Here is a 27,306-nt window from a genome sequence, read left to right on the forward strand (position 1 = left end):
TTATTTAATCTGTTTCAATTTTAAACACTGCCTACCAGCTGCATTCAGTTTCTACCATATTAACCTGAAATATGCTAGAGAAAATAAACTAAGACAAAAATAATTTTTTTCTGTTTTTTCTTTTAACTTACATTTCAGGATCAGACTTTTTATATTCCAGGCTCAGGGTGCCAGAATAGTAAATAATGCACAATACTTAATGTTTATTTTCAATACCCTTGTTATGGGCAATTAGACAAATTGTAGTGATGATCACAGGCTTCTAAATAGGAGGGGGCAGTAACTCCTATAAATACCAATTTCCAAATGCTATCTCTCCACTCCAGCCCATCACAATAGTTTTAAACCTGTTTTTGTTATTGTTTTGTTTTGTTGCTTTATTTTGTTTTTTAACAGGAGAGCCAGTGTAACTCCTTCAAGACTGGAGTGACACACTCTGCATCTGCATCTGCCTCATGTGAGTTCTCATTTTGGCAGCAGCACTCTGCTAGGCTGGAACCTCTGTAGAGGTTTGCCTTCCTGCCGGCACCCCTTCTCTCCCCCCCTTAAATCTAGAAACTACTACCACAGTGTGTCTTGGTGGCAAAGGTAAAAAGTGCATGAGAATTCCAGACTTCCCTGCAGAAAGTTTCTGGCTCATTCCAAAGGCGCACTGTCTCCTCTTACCTAAGTTTAAGTTCTCTCTTGTATGAATAGCATCTACTTAAACTGAGCTCAGAGCTCTTATCCCTACAATATGCAGTTGATATCTTTTGAAGAACTGTTTTTTTCCTTGGAGATGATGGAGTAAAGAATATCTTTAAATGCTCTCAGTAGCTTTAGCTTTCAAAGCTTCGGTTGTTCTCTTTTAGGCTAGTTACGTAACCCGAGGACACTGTGTGCTGCCGTAGTGGCTGAAGCAGTCCTCTTTTTCGGACTCTAGCTCTTAAAATAACTTTTTCCTTTGTCTTTGGATATTGGGTAAATTAGGATAGGCCTGAGGACTTTGTTGAAGAAGAAGTAAGCAGTACATGTGTGAGATTATGTTTACTCTGAAGCTACTGGCTGTGTTTGGGAAGTCAGTTGTAAGAATTGAGCTTGAAACTATGCATCATTTACTGGCCAGGTTTTCAAGAGAAATTAAAATTAGAGCCTTTGTAGCTGTAGAGAGGCATAGCACTCTATATTCAGAGGTAATGTATATAGTTCTCCACATATGTCAAGGCTGGCTTGTTTGAAAGAGGAATTTTATTATTTGTTTACTTATTTATGTATGTATTTACTTTTCAAAAAATGGTGGTACTTTGTAGGCTTCAGGAAATAGTCATTTTGCCATCAGGTCAGAACAAATTGTGATTATTCCCAAGGGACACTTAGAACAAAACATCTAAACTAGTGCTCTGTGCAGCTGTGGTTCTGCTTCTCAAGCCCTGGTTGTGCTTTATAGTTCCCTGACAGATGATTTAATGACCTGGGAGTTCGTGTTGCTGAAATGATTATCCGGGAAGCTTATGAGAAAATGTCAATAGCTCATAGTTCTTACTGATTAATATAGAGCTTAGTGAAAATAGATAGTGTTGTCTAAGTGGAGTTTGGCCTCTCCCTGCTAAATCCATTCCCATCTGTGACTAGAGCAATTTATTTTGGACTAGATAAGAGAAATTGGAGGGATAGTGGGTTTCAACACCCAAGCTTAAGTTTTGATGAGCTATGTAATCTAGAAATTCATTTTTAACAGTGGTAGTGTAGTACACCCCACCACAAAGAGCTTTGGATGAGACTTAGGGGTAACCTAAATTCTTGCTTCAGCTAATGTTTGTACTTGCTATTATATAACTTCAGGTCAGCAAATGGGGAAAATACATGGTCTTTTTGGGAAGTACCCTAAACTCATTGAGAGAAAGGAAATTTAAAGTTTATTTCTATAGGTGGAATTTTTAGAAGGTCATCTCAATTGAACACTTGAGAGGAGTTCTGCCCTGGAATAAATACAATGTGGCAAGTGTAGAGGGTTTTATTTTTTCTGCTATTCTAGGGTTTGTTCTGGCAAAATAGGGATCTGAGATTTTATTTCCCCATCTTATATTTTTTCCCCTACTAAAAATTCTGAACAAATTATTTTGGATTTCAGTCCAAAGTGTCTCAGAGACATAGTTTTAATCACTATTACTCCATTATTCTATAAATTACCTGATTTTCTAACTAGGGAAAATTGTTCATTTAGGGAATTGAGGTTTGTTTGCTTGTTTTTTGTCTCCCATTCTTAAGGCAGATCGAGCAAGTTATCCTTCTGAAAAATTTTTAATTGAAAACATTTGTTATAGGCCAAATCATAAGAGTCAATGGGTTACGCAGATTGGTTCGCTATACTGGAATTTTGTTTCATTAACTATTGCTTATAATAAGTGGGGCTTTGTAGATTGGGAAGTAATTTTTGTTTTATGGAAATTTTAAAATGTTATTTTCTATCAATTGTGGAATCACTGGGTGGGTATGAGATATTATTTTATATTCTCAGACTAATTCAAATTGACATCAGTGGATACCATGCTTTCCTGCTTTTATGATAATACACCTGACCTGCCCTGTTAATGTGTATGAATATTTAACACTTCCTTTATCACAGTATATATCATCTAGATTTAAGAATTTCACACTTGAGACTTCAAAAAAAATTTTTGTGTGGGGTTAGGATGGGGTTAGAATTGAGGGGAGGAAAAAAATATAGCCAGTTTTGAAAATGTTAGCTGGGGTTAGCATTAGCATTAACTTATTAATATACCCCAAGACAACAAAAGAAATGACAACTTTTGGGGGCATTGTTCTGATGAGATGAGACTCAGTGCATCTCCTAAAGGACCTTAATAATTCTAGGCTTTGAAATGACAAATGTTTAAAGGACTTTGAATGCTCACCTTGCTTTTTTAAAATTTCAATTTAATTTTAAAAACAGATCAAATACATTAATAATGTTACAAGTTTGTTTTTAGTACAAAAGAAGATACATAAAGTCTTCCTCCTTCCTTCCCCTGTCTCTTAGCCATTCATCTCCCTTCTGTGGAGCAACCAGTATTATGATTTTCTTTTATGTATTTTCAGAAGTAGTCTAAAGCAGTGGTTGCCAACCGGTGGTCCGCAGACCTCTGGTGGTCTGTGAGGTCCAAAGGTTGGCGACAGCTGGTCTAAAGGATTGCTTTTGGAAAGGGAAAGTTGAATTGTATTCATTAAAATACTAGCATTAACTTGGATAAGCAGACTAATTGCAATGAAAAAATCAGAGTTGGAGCCATAGGCCGTATGTTAATCATAGATAGGAGAATTATAATAATGTAATGATAATAGTTGCATTATTATGAGAATGTAGGAATAGAATGGATTTGTTTTTGGCCTCATTTGGCATTTAGCAAGAAAACAGGTCTTTTGGGGGGGGGGGGTGTTTTTTTTTTTTTTTTTAATATGACTTACCCACTTCTAGAGACTGACAGAAGGATGCTTGCCTAGATACTAAATATTTCATTTGGAAGAAGCCTAATTAAAGGAGCAACATTTTGTTTATGCTGAACTGCAGTGATGATTCTAAAAAGTATTTTTTATTATAGAAAATTTCAGCTATATACGATATAAGAGGAAAAACCCCATATTCCAAAATCCATTTTATTTCACCTGTAAAAAACAGTGTGCTTCTTTGGCAGATAAGAAGACATATATATTTTTTATACATATACTTGCACATCCCAATTCTTCCATAGTCACATCTAATAAAATGAATCACAGTGTTTTTTTTTGGTTAATCCTCACCGGAGAATATTTTTTTCCATTACTTGTCAGAGAGAGTGGAAGGGAGGGGGGTAGAGAGAAAGAGAGAAAAAGGGGGAGATAGGGAGAGGTATCAACTAGTTGCCTCCCACATGTGCCCTGACTGGGGATAGGGAGTAAACCCTAACCCAGGTATGTGCCCTTGACCTAAATTGAGCCCAAGACCCTTGGGTTATAAGGGCCAACTCTCTAACCACAGAGTAACACGGCCAGGGTGAAATAAATCATAATTCTTTAATGTCGTGTAACTCCCAAGTTCATATCCTGATTTTTCTAATTATCTCAGACATGTCTTTTTATGGTTGATTTTGCAGTAAAAACTTATACAATTGCAATTATGATGACTATAATATTGTTAGGGCTAATAAGAAAACAAGTGAGTCCTGACAAATAGAATTATGCTGCTTAAAGAAGGAATATAATGTAGCTACCAAGCCAAATAGGAATTCCAAAAATAGATTGGGTTTTTTCATAGCTCATTTTTAAGGATTTGTACACCAGTTATGCACACCAGTGAAGGCTTCAACAGATATAGACCTCTACCCAGTTTTCTATTTTACTTACATTCTCATGGTTAATATCACGACTGTGTATATTAGTTTTTCCCCCCTCTTTTAGATTGTAGGTATGAAAGAATAAAGAGGAAAACAATGTTTGAATTAGGTTCCTTAAAAATGAAAGAACTATTCTGAAATGTCTGATAATTTAACTGTTACTGCTGCTCCTACTGTATATAATATTACCCGTTTCAACAAACTAACAATTGAGTTCTGTGACTACTTGGTACAGTACAAAACATGGATTTGGGGCAAAAAGAAGAAAAAAAAAGGCAGATTTAGAAAGAGGGAGGAACTGGTAGAAATTTAGGAAAGGGAGGGAAGAGTAGAAATTCACTTGTTTGCCTTCTATTTTAATTGGCTGTTCTTTTAATGAGAACCTTTTTTTTGTGCAGTGTACAAGTCCCCAGAGTATGAGTCCCTTGGTTTTGAGCTTACTGTGGAGAGATTAGTTTCTATTGGCTATCCTCAGGAACTGCTCAGCTTTGCTTATGATTCTACATTCCCTACCAGGTAATTTTTCAAGATTATTTTGGATTAAGACCTCACTTATCCCCTATTTAATAATTACAAATGCAGCCCTGATTAAAAAATAAAAAGGTGTGTTTTTCTTTTCAGTTGGTTGATGTTGATTTTAAAATTATCAAGGACTTTTCATGTACACCATATCTTTTCTATTCTTGAATTGAGCTTTATTGTTATTGAAGGAGATCCATTTATGGAAAAGAAACAGGATTACTAGTAAAACTGATGGGCAGTAATCAGTCACAGATGTTCCTACCTATATATAACTTTGGTTGTTGGAAAGCAATTACAGGTTTTGCTAATACACTTAATTTGGTAATCAGGAGCCTTTTTATATTTTTAAATATTTTTATTGATTTCAGAGAGAAAGGGAGAGGGAGAGATAGAAACATCAGTGATGAAGGAGAATCATTGATTGGCTGCCTCCTGCATGCTCCACACTGGGTATTGAACCCACAACCCAGGCATTTGCCCTGACCTGGGATTGAATCATAGGTCAATGGTCAACCACTGAGCCATGCTGGCCGGGCAGGAGCCCTCTTTAAAAAAAAAAAAAAAATTTATTGATTGATTAGAGAGAGAGATTAATTTGTAGTTCCACTTATTTATGCATTCATTGGAGATCCAGTGCACAATCTTGGTGTATTGAGATGATGCTCAAACCAACTGAGCTACCTACTTAGGGCTGGAAGAGCCTTTTTAAAATACACACACACACACACACACACACACACACCCCTACACCCCTACACCTGTGACCTCCTGGTTCATAGGTCAATGTCCAACCACTGAACTAGGGGAGCCTTTTGACAGTTCGCATTAATAAATTTGATTAGGAAAGATTTAAGATTAAGAAAAATTGTGTTTTTTTGAGATGTCACCATCATATATTTCTCATATACAACATCTAAAAGAGGGAAATATAAGCCAGCTCAGTTTTGTCCAAGGAAATTAAGGCTGTTTTAGGATGGAACCAGCTGAGTTAAGAGGAATTATAGTTTATGACTTGTTTCATTAAAATCTCGTTCCTTAAAGAAAACAGTTGTGATTATTTATCTAGACAGAGTAAATAATTTTTAGTTGCTCTGGGATTAGTTTTTAAGATTTCATTCACTTACTTTAGTCTCTAGGGTTATGTTGTTTTAGGACATACTTGAGTTGCCATAAAGCTTGAATAAGATGAGTTTGGTTCATGGTTATTGAGTAATATAAGATTATTGCCTGTATAATTTTGCATTATTGATAATGTTTTCATTTTCACATAGGGGACTTGTCTTTGATACACTATATGGAAATCTTTTGAAAGTTGATGCCTATGGAAATCTCTTGGTCTGTGCACATGGATTTAACTTCATAAGGGGGTGAGTACAAAGAAACCTTTTAGTCTCTTTCTAGTATTTGTATAGTCAAACAATATGAATTTGTATAGTCAAACAATGACAATGTCTTAAGGATCCTTTACAATTACTTATCAGGCAGTTAAGACCCAAGCTGACTTATAAATAGAGCTAGCAGTTATCTTTTGTTTAAAATAAGTGCTTTTTAATGATAAAGCATCCAAAAAAGGTAATCTTGAAACTTACCCAAAAAGAACTAGTGGCTTTGACTTATTTGAGATTCTAAGATTTTTATTTTCTCCTTTTAATACAGTTCTCAGGTAGCTGCTCAGAAGAGGTATGTACATAAAAGTGCTTTGAAACATTTAAAACTACAACAGTGTAAATGACTAAGATTTTTAACAGCTAATACACTATTTTTTTATATTCTAATGAATAGCTTCAAATACTAGATTGTTAAAATTTTTTAAAACATGGGGTTAAAAATGAAGACAGGGTAATAATACTTAAAACAAATAAGGATAAGCTTTATTTTTATAATCAGGCTATTTTTCACTATTCTTACTAATTTGGACTTTTTACCCTACTAAACAGTAGATAAAATTTAGTGTCTACTATTTTTTAGTGAAACATCCCAATTTTCTCTTTAAACATTACAGTACCACAGTTTGACAACTTCTATAATTATGGCTTTACAGTTATACATCTTCTCTAGTACTATACTACCTACTTTACCAGTGGCACTGTATTAGGATCAGAGTGACTCTTAAAACCAAAATAGGTTACGTGTCAGTCTTTCGTGTAACTTTGTCATGAATTATTCATTCTCAATGGCCAGGTAGTAAAAACACCACAGTCTACATTGAAATTGTCCAAGAGACAATATATTTTTGGTAAATAAATTTTATGATCAGAGGCACCAACTAATTGAAACTTCGAGTTTCCTTTAAATCTGCGGTTATAGCAAGACCCTACTTAGAATTGAAGCATCTTATGCAAGACTCTTCAGCTGATTCTTGGAAATCTTCAGGGCTCAAAGATTTCCAAGTATACATAGTGAGAAAAGTGTGAAGTAAACATCCCACCTTGACACACCTGGACAGGCCTTTCTTTCACTGCCCTTCTTTCACTATTCCTCTCCTGAGGGGTTTGTTCACAATCCATGAATATCACGATGCAGGATTTAAACGTGAAGTGATTGCAAGTAGTACTAGCAACCTAAGCTATTTTACATATGGATATTGGCACTATAATTCAGAATCCCAGTGAAGATGAACCAACATTCTACTTACTAATGTCTGAAAAGGGATTTTTGTGCTGTGGGGGAGGGGTAGGTAGTCAAAGAAGAAGAGAGAAGCAGTTCTATAAATTAGTACTACAATTAGATTTACTAACTCAATATCCAAAAACCTTCTTTCTTCCCCTAAGCCAGTAATGATTCAAATACCATCTTTGGAAATAAATTTAATAGTGTTTCAAAAATAAGTCATTTATGAGTAAATGTAGAATCATTCAACCAGCACTTAGCACTGCATGGTCTTTTAAGTCAAAAAGTCCATGGAGAAGAAGGGACTGAGGATGGAAGATGAAGGAGAGAGAGTTATTGAAGAACATGGTAGACAAGGCTGGAAGGGAAGTTACGGCTCCTTTAGGCAGCACCTTACAATGCCTTGCCAATGAGTTGGAGCCTCAATAGCAAAGGCTTTTAAAGTTTTAGAATAGGATAATATTGAGATCAAATCTTTATTCTGTGGGTTGCACAAAGTTAGCAGTAGTCTGTACTATATATAACTTTTCCACTCAACTTTAAGTCTAGTATTCCTTCTTTTATGATACATTACCTCCCCCTGAATTAATTTTTATTTAAAAGATGTATTAGCATGATTTGGCACTCAATTTAAACAAAATATTATTGTTAACTATATTTATAAGTCTTTTGGGTTCTAATTGCCTTATAACTATTAATTATCCTTATGCAAAGGAATTATTCTTTAATGATGGACGGAATAGAAAAGTATATCTAAGGGGGCAATGCATATAATTACTATTCCCTTTCACCTTAATTTTCATTACAGAAAATCTTGGAAAGCTAGAAATGAGATATTCTACAAAGTTATTCTTTATTGGAACTCTTATTTCAAATGGGTGACAAAGACAGGAAATAATGTGATTTTATATCCAGAATTTATGCCATTGTAGTTAACCAACCGAAGCAGGAATTTACACAGGTTACTCTGAGTATGAAATTTAAATTTAATGTTTGTTATTTAGATTTTTAGTTGATCTCCATAAATTCACCGTGGGAATTGTGTATTTTCATATTTTAGTTTTTTGCTCTTTCTGTTTCTCAATAATTTTTTGAATTAAATCTTTATTCAGATTATTACCATTGTTCCTCTTAATTCCGCCCATAGCTCCCCTCCACCCGGTTCCCACCCCACCCTCTGCCCTTTACCCCTCCTCCCCCCAGTGTTCTCATCCATAGGTGTACGATTTTTGTCCAGTCTCTTCCCGCAACCCCCACCCCCGCCCCCCGAGAATAGTCAGTCCACTCCCTTTCTATGCCCCTGATTCTATTATATTCACCAGTTTATTCTGTTCATCAGATTATTTATTCATTTGATTTTTAGATTCACTTGTGATAGATGTGTATTTGTTGTTCATAATTTGTATCTTTACCTTTTTCTTCTTCTTCCTCTTCTTAAAGGATACCTTTCAGCATTTCATATAATCCTGGTTTGGTGGTGATTAACTCCTTTAGCTTTTTCTTATCTGTGAAGCTCTTTATCTGACCTTCAATTCTGAATGATAGCTTTGCTGGGTAAAGTAATCTTGGTTATAGGTTCTTGCTATTCATCACTTTGAATATTTCTTGCCACTCCCTTCTGGCCTGCATAGTTTCTGTTGAGAAGTCAGCTGACAGTCGTATGGGTATTCCCTTGTAGGTAACTGAGTTTCTTTCTCTTGCTGTTTTTAAGATTCTCTCTTTGTCTTTTGCTCTTGGCATTTTAATTATGATGTGTCTTGGTGTGGTCCTCTTTGGATTCCTTTTGTTTGGGGTTCTCTGTGCTTCCTGGCTTGTAAATCTATTTCTTTCACCAGGTAGGGGAAGTTTTCTGTCATTATTTCTTCAAATAGGTTTTCAATATCTTGCTCTCTCTCTTCTTCTGGCACCCCCATAATTCGGATGTTGGTACGCTTGAAGTTGTCCCAGAGGCTCCTTACACTACCTTCATATTTTTGGATTCTTTTTTCTTTTTGTTTTTCCAGTTGGGTGTCTTTTGCTTCTTCGTATTTCAAATCTTTGACTTGATTCTTGTGATCCTCTAGTCTGCTGTTTGAACTCTGTATAATATTCTTTATTTCAGTCAGTGTATGCTTAATTTCTAGTTGGTCCTTTTTCATAAACTCGAGGGTCTCCTTAGATTTCTTGAGGGTCTCACTAAATTTATCGGCGGTTTCTAGAAAATTCTTGAAAAACCTTGTAAGTGTGGTTTTGAACTCTATATCCTGTAGTTTGCTTTCCTCCATTTCTGTCATTTGTGACCTGTTTCTTTGTCTCCGTATTTTTTATGCTTCCCTGTGTTGATAGAGTGGCTTTCTGTGCTAGGTGTCCTATAGGGCCCAGTGGCTCAGCCTCCCCAATTACCTGAGGTGGACGCTCTTGGTGCACCCCTTTGTGGGCTTTGTGCATAGTCTTGTAGTTAAGCCTTGATTGTTGTTGGTATCACTGGGAGGAATTGACCTCCAGGCCAATTGGCTGTGAGAATCAGCTGTGTCTACGGTGGGAGAACTTCTGTGCTGAAGACACAAGTATGGGGCAGGACTTGCTTCAGTGGGGATTTGGTGCTCACAGAGTCTGCCCCCTGAGTGTGTCCCTTATGGATCTGAGGAGTTGTAATCTGGATGGTCCCAATCTGACCACTGGGTACACTGGCTCTTGGATCTCTAAGGAGGTGCTAATTTAGCCTCTGCCTGAGGCTACCCAGCAGGAGCTATGGAGAGATGTGCAGATTACTCTTCTTTGTTTGGGGTTTGGAGGTGCCCAGATGAGGCCCAGCTGTGAAGCAATGCAAGCTGCTGTGGGGCCTTGGGCCTTCTTTTGGAAGTTCTGGGTCTCTCCGACCTAGCTGCAGTTTGTTAGGTAATTTTCAGATTGCAAAGGGCCAGGCCTTTTATATGCAAAAGCCTCTGTGCACAGCTTGGGTGGAGCGGGGTCTCAGGGGATCAACAGGGCTGAGCAAACAGCTATGGCTGCTCCTCAGCCCTGCCCTAAGAGGCCCCGAGTCTCAGCGTCCAGGTAATCGCTGCAAGCACCTCTGAGGGAAAGCCGCCCTCAAATTCCGCCCGCTGCCAGACAGTCCAGTTTCTCTCCATATGAGTCTGGGTCCCCAGAGACTCGCCCGGAACTGGAGTTCAGAGCAGTCAGGAGCTTGAGACTCCCTCCTGATTGAAAAAGACAACTATGTCCGCAGTTGCCAGCCCTTTCCACATGAGCCTTCGTACCTCTGCACTTTACTTCCACACCTCCTCTGAGTCTCAGTGTGCTTTTCTCTTTCCTTCTAGTTGTAGAATTTCCACTCAGCCAGCCTTCCTGTGGTTCTGGATGATGTCCGTTTTTTCTTTTAGTTGTATTTTTGAAGTGGTTGTGCGAGGCAGCAATTTCCGGTGTTTACCTATGCTGCCATCTTGGTTCTCCCCTCTGTAATATTTTTATTAATACCATCCCCTTCCTCTTCTTGCAGTGTTTCATTTCACTCTCCAAGGTTCTCATGCGTCTCTAATAACTTCTGTTTTCACTGGCTTCTTTCTTTTGAACCCTAAATGTTCTCTGTGAATATATTCTCAGTCTTCTCTTTTTGGTACCCTTAAGTGGCCTCCTCTACTGGATAACAGTCTTCATGACTTCACCTACTACATATGCATAGATGTTATCTCTCAAGTTTGAATCTCTGTTTTAAGTTCTTGATGGTTGTTTCTAATTGTTCGTAAAAATATGTTTACTTTGAGCTTACTGTATCCCAAATAAATCTCCTCTTACATCTACTTCTTATCTAATTCTCATATTTCTGTTAATGAAACCACTACCCTCTGAGAGACACCTTAATGTGAGCATCATTATCTTTTGTTGTTGTCTTATTTTTTCTTACTTTTTAAAAATTTATTTATTTGAACATCACCTTTGATTTTTATGTCCCTCATCTACCACATCCAGTCAGATGCCTGGTCTTGTTCATTTTACTTCGACAATCTCTCTTGAATACATTCTTCCCTTTAATGTCCTTTGCCATCATAAGCCCCTACTGCTCTCATCTAGGCTACTCTAATAACCACTTAACTGATTTCATAGTTCTTCCTGTGTCAGTTAGCTTTTGTTGCATAATAAATTACTTCAGAACTTAGTAGCTTAAACAATGACCATTTTATTTAGCTCAAAATTCTGAGAGTTAGCTGGATGATTCCGGGGTTCCTCAGCTGATCTGAGGAACTGAACCCATGGCCTTCTGATGCACAGGACAACGCTCCAACCAAGTCATACCAGCCAGGGCCAGATTGAAAACTTTTAGGCTGCAACCTGAGCTTGTTCATCTTCTTGTGTAATATTTGGAAGTCTGCCTTACATGTAGCCATTAGACTATTTGAATGATTTTTCTATCTGAAATAGCCTCACTCACATGTCTGGCAGTTGGCAGCCTATCGGCTGGGGTGCCTTGTTTCTGCATGTAGCCTTTTATCATCCAGCAGGCATTCTCACTCTCATTCACATAGTAGTCTCAGAGTTCCAAGAGTAGGCAAGCCCTAATGCACAAATGTTTTCGAAGTCTGTTTGAATCTCATTTATTGCTGTTCAAGGAGTCTCATAGTAGGAGGAACTGCAAAGTCATATTATAAAGAGATAGGAAGAATTTGTAGCCATTTTTGCAACATAGCACATTTTTCCCCCCATTTTATCCTAAGACTAACTGATTTCATATTTTTACAATTTAGCTCTGCTGATTTTATCCCTCTGCTTAAACACTGTGAGTGGCTCTCTGGACTTGAAGGAAGTTAAGAACAATAGCATAATCTGCCTCATTTTATCTTTCTAGTTTTATTTTTCTCTGCTCCCCCTTCTCTACTCAAATGGGACTAGTTTCTAAGTTGGTCTGCCTAGCCTGTAAGGATCAGCTCATATGCCACCCCTTTCATGAATCCTTCCTAGATTTTTCTCTCCTCACTCCCACATTTACTTTTCTCAGTCCCTTAAGTTGAAATGGTCTCCCCTTCCTCAGTTTTCTCATAGCTCTTTGCACCTTTCTTGTGATTTTTTACCTTGTTATAAATGTCCCTTAACAGACTGACAACTTTTTTAGAAATTTATTTTAGAGAGGGGAAAAAAGGAGAGAGAAAATACTCATTTGAGAAAGTTATACATCAGTGTGAGAGAGATACTAGTACATCAATCGGTTGCTTCCTGTACGTGCCCCAACCAGGGATCAACCTAGGTATGTGCCTTGACTGGGAACCCAACCTGTGACCTTCTAGTGCAGCGGTCGCCAACCTTTCGGACCTCACGGACCACCAGTTGGCTACCGCTGCTCCAAAGGTTTCCTTAAACCAGGGGTTGCCAACCTTTTGGAACTCACGGACCCGCAGACCACCAGTTGGCAACCGCTGTTTAGTGCACAGGACGATGCTCCAACCAACTGAGCCACACCAGCGAAGGCCAGATCGAAAACTTTTTAGAGCTGCAACCCGAGCTTGTTCATCTTTATGTGTAATATTTGGAAGTCTGCCTTATAAGTATTTGAATGAATTTTTAAATTTTTATTAACTTTAGAAAGGAACAGAGAGAAGAGAGGGAAACTTCAATGATGAGAAAGAATCATGGATCAGCTGCCTCCCTGCATGCCCCCCACTGGAGATTGAACCTCCAACTAGGAGATGTGCCCTGACCGAGAACCAACCACTGAGCTACACTGATCAGGCTTGAATGATTTTTGAATGATGAATATTTCTCATAGTTTTTATAATGTTAGTTTTGAGTACCAGTTAATTAAATTTTTTTCTTTCAGACCAGAAACTAGAGAGCAGTATCCAAATAAATTTATCCAACGAGATGACACTGAAAGATTTTACATTCTGAATACATTATTCAACCTACCAGGTAGATTCATTCTATGCTTATATAACTGATGCTTTCTCTTCTTTCCATGATTATTTGTCTTTGCTCAAGGGAGATAAAATAAGTTTGAATTTTCTCACCTAAAACTTATGAATATCTATTATTCATTTTTCAGAGACCTACCTGTTGGCCTGCCTAGTAGATTTTTTTACTAATTGTCCCAGATATACCAGGTATGTATGTGCTATAATTTTTTTCCAATTGATTTTTTTTTAAATTAATGTACAGGGTTTTAGAGAACTGGCCATTGTAGGTCTTTTCTGCTTTTCTGAAGTGAATTTAGTGCTAGTGAGAGATGCCTCATTGCCAGCCTGAGAGATGGGACGGCACCAGCAGCTCCATGCAGGCTCTCACCTCCCACTCGGCCCCTCTTCTTGCCAGTGTGCTGCAGCCATGTTTGGAAGGGACCACTTCTGATTGGCTTCTCCTGGGAATGAAGACGGCCAGCAGAGGTGCTAATTGTGACAACTGAGTGGGAGGTTTGTGTGATGATTATCTGTCAAGCAGAATTACACTAAAACCCCCCTACTCATTTCACAGCAGCTACCCAGGAGCCATTCAGGATGGTAATTTAATTTCATTCCCAGGCCCAGCAAGATTTGATTGAGGAATAAATACTGTTTATCCTCCCTGATGTAAAATTTTGCTTACGTCTTGAATAAGTTACCCTCTCCTTTTTAGGAATTTGCATAACCACTGCTGAAAGTTCAGCTATATGTGCTAGAGTTTTCTAACTTCCTTATCCTTTCTAGGCCTTACCCACTCACTTCAAGGCACTGAATTTGGTAGAGTGCTAAATAGAAAATATGCAATACCTTTGTATCTAGAGATGTTAGAAAAGTCAGGGTAGAGAGAACCTAAATTACCAACTTTAAGTTTTAAATTTTTTTTGATGGAACCTGTTTCTTAAAAGTGATTAATAAAGGAACTTGATGTTTTTGAAACTGGCTTTTTAGCTTCCACTCAGTATATTCTATCACTTTGTATTTATTTACAGTTATTGTATTCCATCGAACACTATAGTCATCTCTGGTGGTCAGATGAATTTTCATTAGGGAGTAATTATTTTCCTAATTAGCCAGTGCCATTATCCATGTGATAATGGAACCTTTGGGTCCCTGGGTAATGTGTGATATTTTATTTACCCTCCTTTGGATTCCCTGTCATGTTCTTTTCATCTCTCTGTAGCTGTGAAACGGGATTTAAAGATGGGGACCTCTTCATGTCTTACCGGAGTATGTTCCAGGATGTAAGGGATGCTGTTGACTGGGTTCATTACAAGGTACCTAGGAGCTGCTGCTTTACCTGCTCACTCTTGGCGTGTGTTTTATATTGTCTCACATTAACTTTCTAGGTGCAAATAGAACCGAGTTTTTCCTCTTTAAAAAAAAACAACACACACACAAAAAAACCCTCACAAAACAGATTTGCCCCCTAGTGATAGCTCTTTACAGTGGGGCCTTGACTTACGAGTTTAATTTGTTCCATGACGGAGCTCGTAACTCAAATTACTCGTATGTCAAATCTTAAAGTGAACGAGTGAGACACATGATGCTGGGTTGATGTTGTGGCGTTCACTGACGTTCGCTGCGCCAACTAGCGGTGGGGTATCTGAAGCTGGCTCGTAACCCAAATTTTAGCTCGCAACTTAAAGCAAAAAATCGGCCGAGAGATGGCTCGCATCTCGAAAAACTCGTTAGTCGGGACACTCATAAGTCAAGGCCCCACTGTATAAGACTTTAATACTTTTGTTCTTGTCCTTGATTGTCCTGCTTTCAGATTGTGTTTGGTTTCTAGATCTTATTTCACACTTAGAAGAGATTTTAGTGTTAATATTATACTTGCTGTATCCTATGAGGATAATTATGGTCCTCCCCCCGCCCCCCCCCCCATATACTTGACTGATTTTACAGCAATTTAGGAAAAAAATTATGAAAATTAGGCAGATAAATGCCAGTGGTCAATTTTAGAACTACAAATATTCGGCATCTTAAGTAATCTGCACTTAGGTGCCATCTGTCAATAAAGAGTGAACTACTAGCATCTAATAGTGACACTGCAGGAGGAGTGCAGTAGCGCTCCCGGCAGTTTTGGGGAAAGACAGGTTGAGCTCAGTCGCGCTCCCTGACACTCTAGTCTAGAGGTTAACAAATATATTAACATTTACTATAAATTGTCCCGAGTAAAATATGAAATGGTTTTTGATGTCTAGGGTAAAATAAAAATAATTTTATGTTTTAAATACATTTTGGAAGTAGAGTTGGAGCAAATCACATCTGCTACTTTATCCTGTCTTCTCCAATGTGTCTGCTTTTCCATTTTGGTAATACTTAAATGATGCATCTCAGTTGATAGTAGACATAATTTGTCTTATAAACTGTTAAAGACTGATTTTGTTCTTACTTCTTTTTTTTTCCCCCTAGGGCTCCCTTAAGGAAAAGACAGTTGAAAATCTTGAGAAGTATGTAGTCAAAGATGTAAGTAATAAAGGGAAATCTACATGATAGCTTATTTTACCTATTAGGGAAATTAATAAGTCTATTTATAATGAAATGCACAAGGGGAAGGTATGTATTTCCTTGTTATAATATATGCCAAGTGTAATTACCAAGAGTTTTCAGCCAGAGCATATATTTTAGTACAGTTTTTCCTACTTGTTGATAATTAAGAAGACCTAGTATTCCATTTGTTTTTATAGCTTTAATTGTGATAGCAGCTATAGAGGTTACTGTGTGCACATCAGTGTGCTGGGTGAGTGATTACATGCATTATCCTGCTTAATACTCTGTATAGCCATGAATTAGGCATTGTTACCTCTGTTGTATAGGAACTGATGAAGAAATTAAGGAATAAAGGGATTAAATAATTTGGCCAAGTTCATACAGCTAATAAGTAGTAACCCAAATCATAGCCACTGTGCTACACCATCTAAACAATGTACAAAGTAACTCATTTAAATTATCTTTAGCCTATCAACAGGAAATAATAGGGAAAGCTTTAAAAATATCTAAAAAGACATTAGAGGAGAACCTAATTCAGAAAAATCTGTAGTTTATTTAATAGTACTGTGTTAATGTTAATTTCTTAGTTTTGGTGATTGTGCTGTGGTTATGTACAATGTTAATATTAAGGGAAGCTGGATGAAGAATAGGGTTCTCTACTATTTTCACAACTTTTGTCTGAAATTATTTCAAAATTAAAAGTAAACACACACACTTCTTTTTCTTACAGAGGAAAAGTAGCATAATGCATTATTTTCTCAAAAAGTATTTTAGGTAAAGATTACTTACTGTTTTTAGTCTTTGTACCTCCTGTTTCCTCCCCACTCCCACCCTAACCCTTGTTTCAAAAAGAATGCTGAGGGGTTCAGGAAAGGTCCAGGAGAACTTGAGTAAAGGTACCTATTTACTGTGAGAGAAGGGAAATCTGCTTTTCTTTCTGGCTATGAGGAGTTAGAATTAACTTAAGTTTCTGTAGGTGAGTCTAGGCATTTCTAGATTGTATCCTGCATATGTCATTCAATTGTACAAGGTGGTGTGTTTTTGTTGTTGTTGTTGTTTTTAAATATATTTTATTGATTTTTTACAGAGAGGAAGGGAGAGGGATAGAGAGTTAGACATCAATGAGAGAGAAACATCGATCAGCTGCCTCCTGCACACTCCCTACTGGGGATGTGCCCGCAACCCAGGTACATGCCCTTGACCGGAATCGAACCTGGGACCCTTGAGTCCGCAGGCTGATGCTCTATCCACTGAGCCAAACCAGTAAGGGCGTGTTTTTTTTTTAAGGAAAGTATATACAATGAAGCTAAGTCTCCATGTAGAGGATTTTGCTATTTAAAATCAGCTTCTCCTGATCCCTAACATATCTAATTCACATACTAAGATTACAAAGTAATTTAAACTCTTTCCTGAGGCAGACATGGGGAAGATAGAGATATGTTTTTAAGAAGCATATAATTATTATTTATATGTATCATCTATATGTATCATCTATCTTCTTTATATATAAAAGCCTTAGCGACTGTAATGACCATTCGACCAGTCGCTATGACGCGCACTGACCACCAGGGGGCAGATGCTTAAGGCAGGAGCTGCCCCTGGTGGTCAGTGCGCTCCCATAGCCAACCTCCCACAGTCCCTCACCCCATCCAGCAGGCCCCAGCCAGGACTGGGCAAGATGGCCCTGATTGCTGGCCAGGCCTAGGGACACCACCTGTGCACAAATTTCATGTACTGGGCCTCTAGTTTTATATATAAAATTTATATATTATATACAGTGCACCATGTATGTTATATATGTTAATACTTAATTTATGCATAGTGATCGATAATGTGGTCTTTCTCAATGCAACAATCTGAAGCCATCCAACCAACCCTTAAAGGGAATCCCCTGTTCTTATTTCAGTGGACAGAAGTCCAGTATGTGACTGTTCCACAGTAAATGAATATGTATTTGGGTTTACTGTTTCACTCATCGTTATATTACATTTCAGGGAAAATTGCCTTTGCTTCTGAGCCGGATGAAGGAAGTAGGGAAAGTATTTCTTGCCACCAATAGTGACTATAAATATACAGATGTAAGTATTTAATATTCATATTTGTTTGTTTATACAGAGGAATTATTTTGGCCTAAAGAACTGAAGATAACAAGGAAGATAATAGTTTATTAAGGGTAGTTTTTGCCACTTCATTTTAAAAGCAGTGAAAAGAGCAAAAATATATACCATAAGAGCTACATCAGTGATTCTCAAATTTTTTAAAATATTTCTTTTGACTGTTTCCCTTAATTACAGGCTACTTGAATGTTTTAATTTGGGGGTTATTCAAAACACTTGTGCTGATCAAAATGGCTTCTATGTCTCTTTGGCACATCATTTATATAAACTTAAGTCACTCACTCCCTGTATTGCACATGAGCACATGCCCTCCTTCCTGTTGTTTGGAGCCGACAGCAATAGATGGTGCGAAGATGTTTTTATTTTTAGCCATCAGAAGTTACCACTGCTTAAGTGCTTTTTGCCAGATTAAAGCATATAGAATAGCCAATTTAACTCCTCGTCTTACTTTTGCTAAGACAGTTACAAGTTCATGGTACTAGCAAAAAGCTCAGTATTTCCCAATTCTTCATGTAAAATCTTGTCTTAGAAATCTGATGATTTGGAATAAGCAAGACTGTGAGTCATTAATTTTCTCTGTGCTCTTACCTCAGAAGACCCTTACCTCCAAAAATGGGTTTCAGTCCACTAGAATTAGGTAGGGATATATGGATGAATCTGTACATAATTATTTCCTATAACGGTGGTTGGCAAACTGCGGCTCAGCAAACCACAGCTTGAGAGCCACATGCGGCTCTTTGGCCCCTTGAGTGTGGCTCTTCCACAAAATACCGACTTCTGCACCTGGGCCATGAAGTTTCAATCGCACTGTACGTGTGCGCCCGCATGTGGTATTTTGTGGAAGAGCCACACTCAAGGGGCCAAAGAGCCACATGTGGCTCGCAAGCCGTGGTTTGCCGACCACGGACCTAGAAGAATATAATGCCCTACTCAGAATGTCAGAAGCTTCTGTATGTTTGTTATGAGAAGCATTAATTTCTGGCTTTCATAGCCATGATTTCATAAACTTTAGAGGAAATGAGAACGTGATAAATCCAATATTGAAAAAGACATTTTGATGAAAAACTTGTGTATGTTTTTTTAATAGTGTTTTATATCTTTTGTATAAGTGGTATATGGACCTTATGTTGGTGTTTTTCTGTTTTGTTTTTTTCCCCCCAGAAAATTATGACTTACCTGTTTGATTTCCCACATGGCCCCAAGGTACTATATGTAAATTATTAGACCATTGCTTTAGTAATAATAAATGCATTTAATCAGCCTGGAATATTGATGTTAAGGAATTGGTCAGGACCCATTCAGAAATCATTAACATTAGAAGTCATGCAGGTGCTGGTATATTATTTAAAGTCGATAGCAACTTGAAAACTTAGTAGACAGAAATAAAAGAGGTACTCATATGGCATTTAGTAGGATGGTATCAGAGTAATTTTATGCCCAAGAACTTCTATGCAGAGTTAAGTTTGGGTTTTTCAGGTTGAGGAAGATAACTGATTGAAAGAAACAGAAAATGTGTATATTCTTGACAACTTTTAGATTTTGCTTATTTATTGATGCGTTTTGTGCCAAGGGAACAGTTAGCCTTGATATTTAAGCAGAGGTGTCTTTATTTCTGCAGTATGGCTGCACTTAGATTTAAGGACTCTTCATGGCAAGTTAATCATATACTTGTGCCGTGCTATTTTAATTCTAGGCTTTTAAAAAAATAAATATCAGTAAATCCCTATTTTGAGATCACCCAAAGGCAGTGCTCTTCAGCTTGACCTTAAAAGGTTGTTTCAGGATGGAAATCATGTTGATGGGCATAACTTTTACATTAGTGCTGTGGTTGGCCTGCAGTAGGTTGGCCTTTGCCAGTGTGCACCTCGAGCCATCATTCTGAAGTCATACCCAGTAAAATTTCCTAATAGTTCCATGCCAGCTCGTATACTTCAGTCCCAAGACTTATCTGCCTCTCCCTTAATTTGTCTCTTGGGTATTGATCTGCATCTCTTTTTAGCCCCCTTGAGCCTCCTTTTGAGTGTGAGCACATTTACATATATTAAATTTCTGTGAAATAATAAGTAGATGAAATGATTTAAAATGTAGAGATTATTAGTCGTTCACTTATATTTTCACCTTGCCTGCTTCCAAAAGGATATGGCTTATAAGACACAACGTTTTTAATAAAACAGTGGGATCTTCTGCTTATACTTAGTATTTCTACATTCTTTGCATCTGAGTGAGATTAAATATTAGTGCCTTAAGGGTAGGAGCGATGTTTCAGCTTCTGCTGTTCCTGCTTCATCAGCCTGGGAGCTCCCATCGACCATGGCAGTCCTACTTTGACCTGATCTTGGTGGATGCACGGAAACCACTCTTTTTTGGAGAAGGCACAGTACTGCGTCAGGTGGATACTGTAAGTTGAGAGGATGTTCTGTCTGCACATTGTCCTTCGTGTTTCTCCTTTCCCCACTCCCTCTCCCCCTAAGGAAACAGGTATTTTTATCTACTTAGCTGTATCTCTCTTTTGAAATTATTCTAAGACTTGGTTTTAATTGAGTTAGCCGAATAATTTAAAAGTGTCTTTCATTTGTTTGTCTAGCCAAGTAGCCTTTTGGATTGAGATTATGACAGAATGATAAAGTATTACAAAGTCCATATTCTCTTCTCACAGAAAACTGGCAAGCTGAAAATTGGTACCTACACAGGCCCCTTACAACATGGTATTGTCTACTCAGGAGGTGAGTTCCCTTTAGTGTGCGTCTCTGCTCAGACCTCACCCTGAAAGCATTGATGTCCTCCTAGCATAATGGCACATGTTCCCTGAAGATGTCATCTACTGAAAGTAAATACTTCAGTCCTCTACTAATGCAATAGGAGTCAGGGAGAATGGGTTTGAGAAGTTGTTAGTATGTTCTAATGAATCTTTGATTTTTCACCCAATCTTTCTTTTACTTATTTGAGGCTTTTTCTCAGTGTCTTGGAATCATTTGGGGGTAGTCCTCAAGGAGCCCCTATGGACACAAATACATATTATGTTGGAGTGATAAACTTAATAGCAGATCTAAGATGAGAAAAAGAGGTGGTACTTTTGAGAGTTATAGTCAATACTAATGCTGAGACATGTAGGAGGCAATTTAAAAAAATGAGAAAGATAAATTGTGGGTCTTTGACTTTAAGGAAGGTGAGCCCTTTTTCTAGTGTGTTCCTCACATAATTGTAAGAAAAAAAATCACAGTATTTAATCATTATGTACTGAGAATGCTGTTTTCTTTTTTAATATGGGGACATTTTTTTGTTTATTGTTTCAGGTTCATCTGATACAATCTGTGATCTGTTGGGAGCCAAGGGCAAGGACATTTTGTATATTGGAGATCACATTTTTGGGGACATTTTGAAATCAAAGAAACGGCAAGGGTGGCGAACTTTCTTGGTGATTCCTGAACTTGCACAGGAGCTTCATGTCTGGACTGATAAGAGTTGTAAGGAGCCATTTCTTATCTTATAAATCTTTGATATAGTTTATATAAAATGGCCAGCTGTGAACCACTACTTTGTATGCAGGGGGTCCAAAAGATGGGCCCTGATATTTGCATAACTCTTTCCCAGACAGCCCAGTATTTCACAGAAGTCCAGAATTGGAGGAAATAAGAGAGGTTATTTTGTTCAGCTTTCTTCTTGAATCCTTTCAATTTTAAGTATAAAATGTTATTCCCTGAGTTCTATTACAATAGCAGCTAATGTGGGAACTCCACTCTGCTCTGTAGTCCCCGTTTGTCCAACCATGCTACTAGTTCCAGTCTCTCTGCTACCAGCTCATGTCTGCGACTCTGGGGCATTGATTGCTCTGAGTGTTAATCACCTCCTGATATTTATTTGCTCTTCTGAGAAGTAGAGATTGGGGCCAAATTCCATTCTCTGAACTGAGCTATGCTGTGGATTTAGGTAAAGGTAATGCCTGCATGCCCTTAGGCAAGTCACTGAGACACCCTCTCCCTTCCTTTCCTCAAGTGTGAAAATGTGGGTAGTAATACCTACCTCATAAAGCTGATGAGGCTCAACTGAGGTAAGGTGTGTATAAAGAAGATACAAGTAGCAACCCTTCTCAACCAGGGCTCCTCATCTGAAACAGAGAACAGAGAAAATGACTCCATTTTCCCAAAGATGGCAGATAAAGAAAATTTGTTCTATACAATTATTACATTAAGGCTTAATTCTCTTTGGGGAACCCAGGTGGAGAAAAGCTGGAACACAGAGGCAGCATGCAGCAGGTGCTGGCTGTTGGTTGGTATTGTTTGTACTTATCAGTGGAATTTTCTGCTAGCCTTTCACCCACATTTTCAGCTCCCCACCTAGGAAGTTTTAGAAATCTAGTGGGCTTGGCCTTGTTTCCTAGACTTGTAACTATGGACAAGTCGTCTCATTCTCTGTTAAGACTTGCTTTGCTGACACCTGAGGTGGGGTATGAATTGGCACTTGGTAAGCTTAGACTCAGCATCCAGTTGGAAGAGTTGTGGTCAGCAGTGATTCGGTAGAAGAAAGGCCTAGGAAATACTGATGTTCATCTGCTACCAGACTGCAGGCAGCGTAGCCGTGGGTTTTCCTGAAGGGGCCCGGGAAGTTATTTTATACACTCACCTCTCACTTTACTTTTCAGTCATATCTGCAACCTTTTTAAATGTAGTTTCAGCAATAATTAAAAACTGGATGCTTTTTATTTTATTTAAAATATTTTCCTTTTCCTTCCAAACCATAACAAGCACTTTTTGAAGAGCTTCAGAGCTTGGATATTTTCTTGGCTGAACTTTACAAGTAAGTTTTTTCCCTAATTCTAAAATGTTTTCCTTTTTCCCTAAAACTTACCTACCTTTTTGGGAGTCCCCTAGGTATGAGAGATGTCTGTTCTAGAGATTTTCACTGGCCTTCTCGTTTGTCTCCAGGCACCTTGACAGCAGCAGCAATGAGCGCCCAGACATTAGCTCCATCCAGAGACGTATTAAGGTATCCAAATGGGATTTGAGAGAAAACTTGCAAAATAAAGTTTGTTATTTTCATATTTCTCATTTTATACAGGGACTGGCACAGAGCCAGTGCACAGGTATTTTTTGAATGAGCTGACAGTCTTATTCTTTGATTTAGAAAGTAACTCATGACATGGACATGTGCTATGGGATGATGGGAAGCTTGTTTCGCAGTGGCTCCCGGCAGACCCTCTTTGCCAGTCAGGTGATGCGTTATGCTGATCTCTATGCCGCATCTTTCATCAACCTGCTGTATTACCCATTCAGCTACCTCTTCAGAGCTGCCCACGTCTTGGTGAGTTAATGCAGCTGTAAGCTACTGTTTAGTTAATATACTTTTAAGGCAGAGATCTGTAACTACCTTTGTGGGATGACACCGGAGAAGTTTGGATTATTCCTTTCTAATGTGCAGAGACCAAGGGTAGGTTGCACTAAATGAGAAATGTGGTTTTTATATTCTTATGCTCTGATACTGAACTATGTTTCAGGACTGCTTTTGCTGTGAGAAAGGAAATAAGGATCTCTTCTCTCATTTTACCCAGTTTCAGGCTATAGTAAATGATCTAGGCACAGTTTTGAGGGTTGAGGAGAAAGAAGAGAGTAGGTGGCTTTAGGGAGTACCAGGAAGACACTTCAGTACCTACACTGGGTTGACCTCTGGTCCATGATCGACATCTCTGCATGGCCACCTAAAGAGGGAGAGGAGAGGAGCTCTTAGGGAGCTCGGGAGGCTTCCCAGGTCCGTGAGAGAAATTGCCACCACTTTCCTGGAACTTAAGTGAATACAATCAAAGTAGCATTTAAAATTTTTGCTGGAAAGTATAAACATGAGACTGAAGATACTTTAAAATAAGAACTAGAGGATCAAGGAAGAATAAGCTGTGTAGTCTAGACCACTACTAAGTATTGTTTTTAACCAGTGAAATAAGTCAAATAGGAAAGCTTAAAGAAACAAACTCAAGCAGAAGGCTTTGAGTTCATCTGATTTCTAAGGTAGGAAGAGTGGGGAAAAGTGTAGCAGCTCACTGTGGAACAGTACTTTTAGGAAGATGGACAAAAAATCATCAAAAACTGTACTGCTAAGATCAGTGTATTCAGTAGCGTGGGGCTGTGGTTCAGAAAAGGCTCTTTACACAGGAGGCAAGCAGCTGCTCATGACATTTTAGAAGTAGATTGGAACTCAGTGATTTATCTGCTGATGAATACTGTAAATATAAGCTATGGGATAGTTATAGTTGCCTGGGCTCCCAAATCATTTGCTGTTGGGTCATTTCATACTTTACACTTGTGTGATAAACCTGGGCAGTCATACGCTGTAGAAAACCCAACCTGGCAGCCTGTTTAATATTACCTGACCGATTGATGGCACTCAGATGTCTGGAGCCTGTGGAAATGGACATACTCTTTCTGCACCAACATGGTGGAGCAGTGTTGGGAGTGGAAAAGTTTTCAAGTAACAATCAAAAGAAAGACCGTGCATGTTTTAATGTTCTTAATGATTCAGTGCATTTACGGGAATTGTGATAGAATAATTAAAGCATCTTTGAACTAGAGGGGTTAGGATTTGGGAAATAGCTCCACCTGCTTTCTGAACCTCTGACTTTGTTCTAGATGCCTCACGAATCAACGGTGGAACACACACATGTAGATATCAATGAGATGGAGTCTCCACTTGCCACCCGGAACCGTACTTCAGTGGATTTCAAAGATACTGATTACAAGCGGCACCAGTTGACACGATCGATTAGTGAGATTAAACCCCCCAACCTATTCCCACTGGCCCCCCAGGAAATTACACACTGCCATGATGAAGATGATGATGAAGAGGAGGAAGAGGAAGAATAAGAAAGAAAACAAAAACTCTGAACAACCATTAAACAAGTTCTGGCAGGACTCATAGGAGCATACCATGTCCCTGCTTGGGTCCTAGTGGGGGGGGGTGGGGGGGTACTCCATGAAAAGGTTCTGAAGACCTTAAGATAATTGTTTTAGTTTTGTGTGTCTACAGTCTTTACAGATGGTTTAAAATTGTAATGGAGTCTGTATTGGAAAAAAGGAAGGGTAAAAACTGGGCTGAATTGCATGAAGATGGCTCCATTGTGGCTTGTGACACTGTTTCCTTGTCTTGTTTCATCATCAGTCTGTTAAGTGTCAGAGAGGAACAAGGAAGATGATGGAAAGAGGTGATCTAAAACAGCTGTTATGTTACAAATTGTGCTCTTACTCCAAAATCCATCTTTTTCAGTGCATTACATAGTATTGTATACCAGTGGAGAAATACATTGTTTCCAGGATCAAATGTAGCCTTCTGTTAAGGTCAAGGTTCCTTGTGTTCTCTGCTTGCTGTAGGGCTGATCTGGAATGGACTGCAGCAATTTCATTTTGAGGCAAAAGTCTTCGTCTATTTCTACAGTTCTATGATTGATAAGTTTTTTTTGTTATTTCAAAAAACAATCTTCTCATCTGGGACAAATCTGTAGAAAGAATTTAGCTCAAAGAGGACAAAGGAACAAGCCCCCCAAAAGAAAAGGAGGAACTTTCTTATATTACAGCATAACTGAGTAAAATTCACTGGTGTGGTCTATATCGTGTGGCTTGTGCTACCGACTTCCAGCTCTCTCTCCCCTCTGGAGCTGAGTTTCAATGTCAAGCAGTAGAAGATAGAACGTGGGCTCTGTAAGCCAAAACTCTACTAAAGCAGAGGGCACAATCAGTGTGAATGAATTCACTTCAGAATCCCAAACATCACTTCTTGTTGTCTTGAACAAGAATGGATCATTACTGTATACACTAGGGAGGGGGTATTATAACTACCTCCCAGTACAGTGGTATAGACTCTTACTTTATCCTTCATATATTTCTTTCATTCTTACGTCGTTGGTCAACATGGGAGGGTAGATTAGTTGCTCTAGAACTCAATAAAGTATAATATTTCTAATACTGACTTGGACCTCTTGTGTAGCACAGGTGTAATAATAGCTGTTGGGTTTAGGTTTAGCTTAGTAACATCAATTTGACACTCTCTCCTAAAATATAGTCTAGCATGGTTAATGGTTAAAATTATAGCATGTAAATAGGCCTCAATTTTCTCATGGAAAATTTTTTTGGTACAGGACTATGAAGTAAGGCTTTTTTTGCAATCATATAGTAGGGAACACAGTAATTTAGCTAAGGCCATATTGCCTCACTGCTTTCAATATTTGTGGCTTTACACTGTCATGTCAAGAAACATACATTCTAACGTATCAGGAATATATACTACTTTCAAAGTATGTTAGAAATGGTATTCAAATAGCAATTAGATACTGTCTTGCTTTAAATTTTAGAGAATGTGCATATGGTCACCCAGTTATTAATTATTCTCACTTAAAATAGAGATGTTGCCCAGTTTACACATGGTCTTAAATTTTCGCAAAGCCAAAGAATTTCTAAGTGAGTCATTGTAACTATAGAGCTCACTTATAATAGTAAATTGACATACCTTCCCTTTTACAGCAAGGACCAACATGAGCAGTTCACGTTAATTTACCACACTTTCTGTATTGTCCACGTAAGATCTTATCTATGTAATAGACTCTTTTTAGTCAGATGTCTCTCTGGCAGTAGGTCCAAAGACTGAGAAGTGAAAAACACAATTGGAATAAGTAAGAATTCCACTGATGGTTACAACTTAAGGACCACCAAAATGTATTTTAAAGAGCTCAGATTCCATAAAAGTCTAAGATCCAGAGCAGCGTGTACTGGGGAATGAGTGATCCATGGGCAGGCAGCTGCAATTGGGCTTACTAAAACATGAATGGGAGTGGCTCTTGGCAATAGTTAAAGGAAGCTGAATTTAAAACACATATTCCCCCACCTACCGTTTTTGAAACCTGAGGTGTTTTAGACTGATCTCCCAACTCTTCAGAACGTCTTTCCTGGGTATTTGAAAAACACCTCTTACGTTCAGGCTTTGTAAACGTGCCACATACTACTTCGGGGGCAGGTACAGGCTAACGGGGGCCCTGGCACTCACCCAGCAGCTCGTTGGGCACAGCAGAGCCCAGCCCTACTGGGTTTCCTCTACAAAGATGGTCAATTAAAGCTCAGATGGTATATTTCAGAAAAGTCCGTTAAAGCCGAGAATGTTAGTGTTCCGTTTAGACCTTAGATGTTCTACCATATGCATTGCTCTTAAAATAAGAAAGCAAGTCCTCAAGCTACCCTTTATAAGATGCTTTTAGAAGTGATTCTTACTAGAACTAGAATAACTTAGAGCTACTCATGTTAAGTATTGTTTTTAAGCAACCACTATAAAGCCACTTGC

At 38.3% G+C, this 27,306-nt stretch overlaps 1 protein-coding gene across 10 annotated transcripts in view; it reads left to right on the forward strand.

Annotated features, from left to right (window-relative positions):
* The window catches only part of NT5C2 (5'-nucleotidase, cytosolic II), an 88,100-nt gene extending 62,162 nt beyond the window's left edge, over positions 1-25,938 (forward strand). For 3 of the 10 annotated variants that reach the window (XM_036336118.1, XM_036336115.1, XM_036336116.1), the window contains 17 exons: positions 4,748-4,865; positions 6,143-6,238; positions 6,528-6,551; positions 13,270-13,361; positions 13,495-13,552; positions 14,568-14,661; positions 15,803-15,856; positions 17,875-17,958; positions 19,159-19,200; positions 20,264-20,395; positions 20,654-20,720; positions 21,291-21,461; positions 22,213-22,263; positions 22,740-22,791; positions 22,920-22,980; positions 23,119-23,295; positions 24,612-25,938. In XM_036336118.1, the coding sequence (XP_036192011.1) occupies positions 4,748-4,865; positions 6,143-6,238; positions 6,528-6,551; positions 13,270-13,361; positions 13,495-13,552; positions 14,568-14,661; positions 15,803-15,856; positions 17,875-17,958; positions 19,159-19,200; positions 20,264-20,395; positions 20,654-20,720; positions 21,291-21,461; positions 22,213-22,263; positions 22,740-22,791; positions 22,920-22,980; positions 23,119-23,295; positions 24,612-24,845 (1,607 nt within the window). In that variant the 3' untranslated portion in view covers positions 24,846-25,938. Of the gene's footprint in view, positions 1-4,747; positions 4,866-6,142; positions 6,239-6,527; positions 6,552-13,034; positions 13,362-13,494; positions 13,553-14,567; positions 14,662-15,802; positions 15,857-17,874; positions 17,959-19,158; positions 19,201-20,263; positions 20,396-20,653; positions 20,721-21,290; positions 21,462-22,212; positions 22,264-22,739; positions 22,792-22,919; positions 22,981-23,118; positions 23,296-24,611 lie in introns of all 10 variants that reach the window. The other 7 variants (XM_036336110.1, XM_036336113.1, XM_036336114.1 and 4 more) reach the window with 7 other exon arrangements.
* Positions 25,939-27,306: the final 1,368 nt, after the last annotated feature.

This window comes from Myotis myotis, unplaced genomic scaffold, assembly GCF_014108235.1.
Source record: "Myotis myotis isolate mMyoMyo1 unplaced genomic scaffold, mMyoMyo1.p scaffold_m19_p_15, whole genome shotgun sequence".
NCBI lineage: Eukaryota > Metazoa > Chordata > Mammalia > Chiroptera > Vespertilionidae > Myotis > Myotis myotis.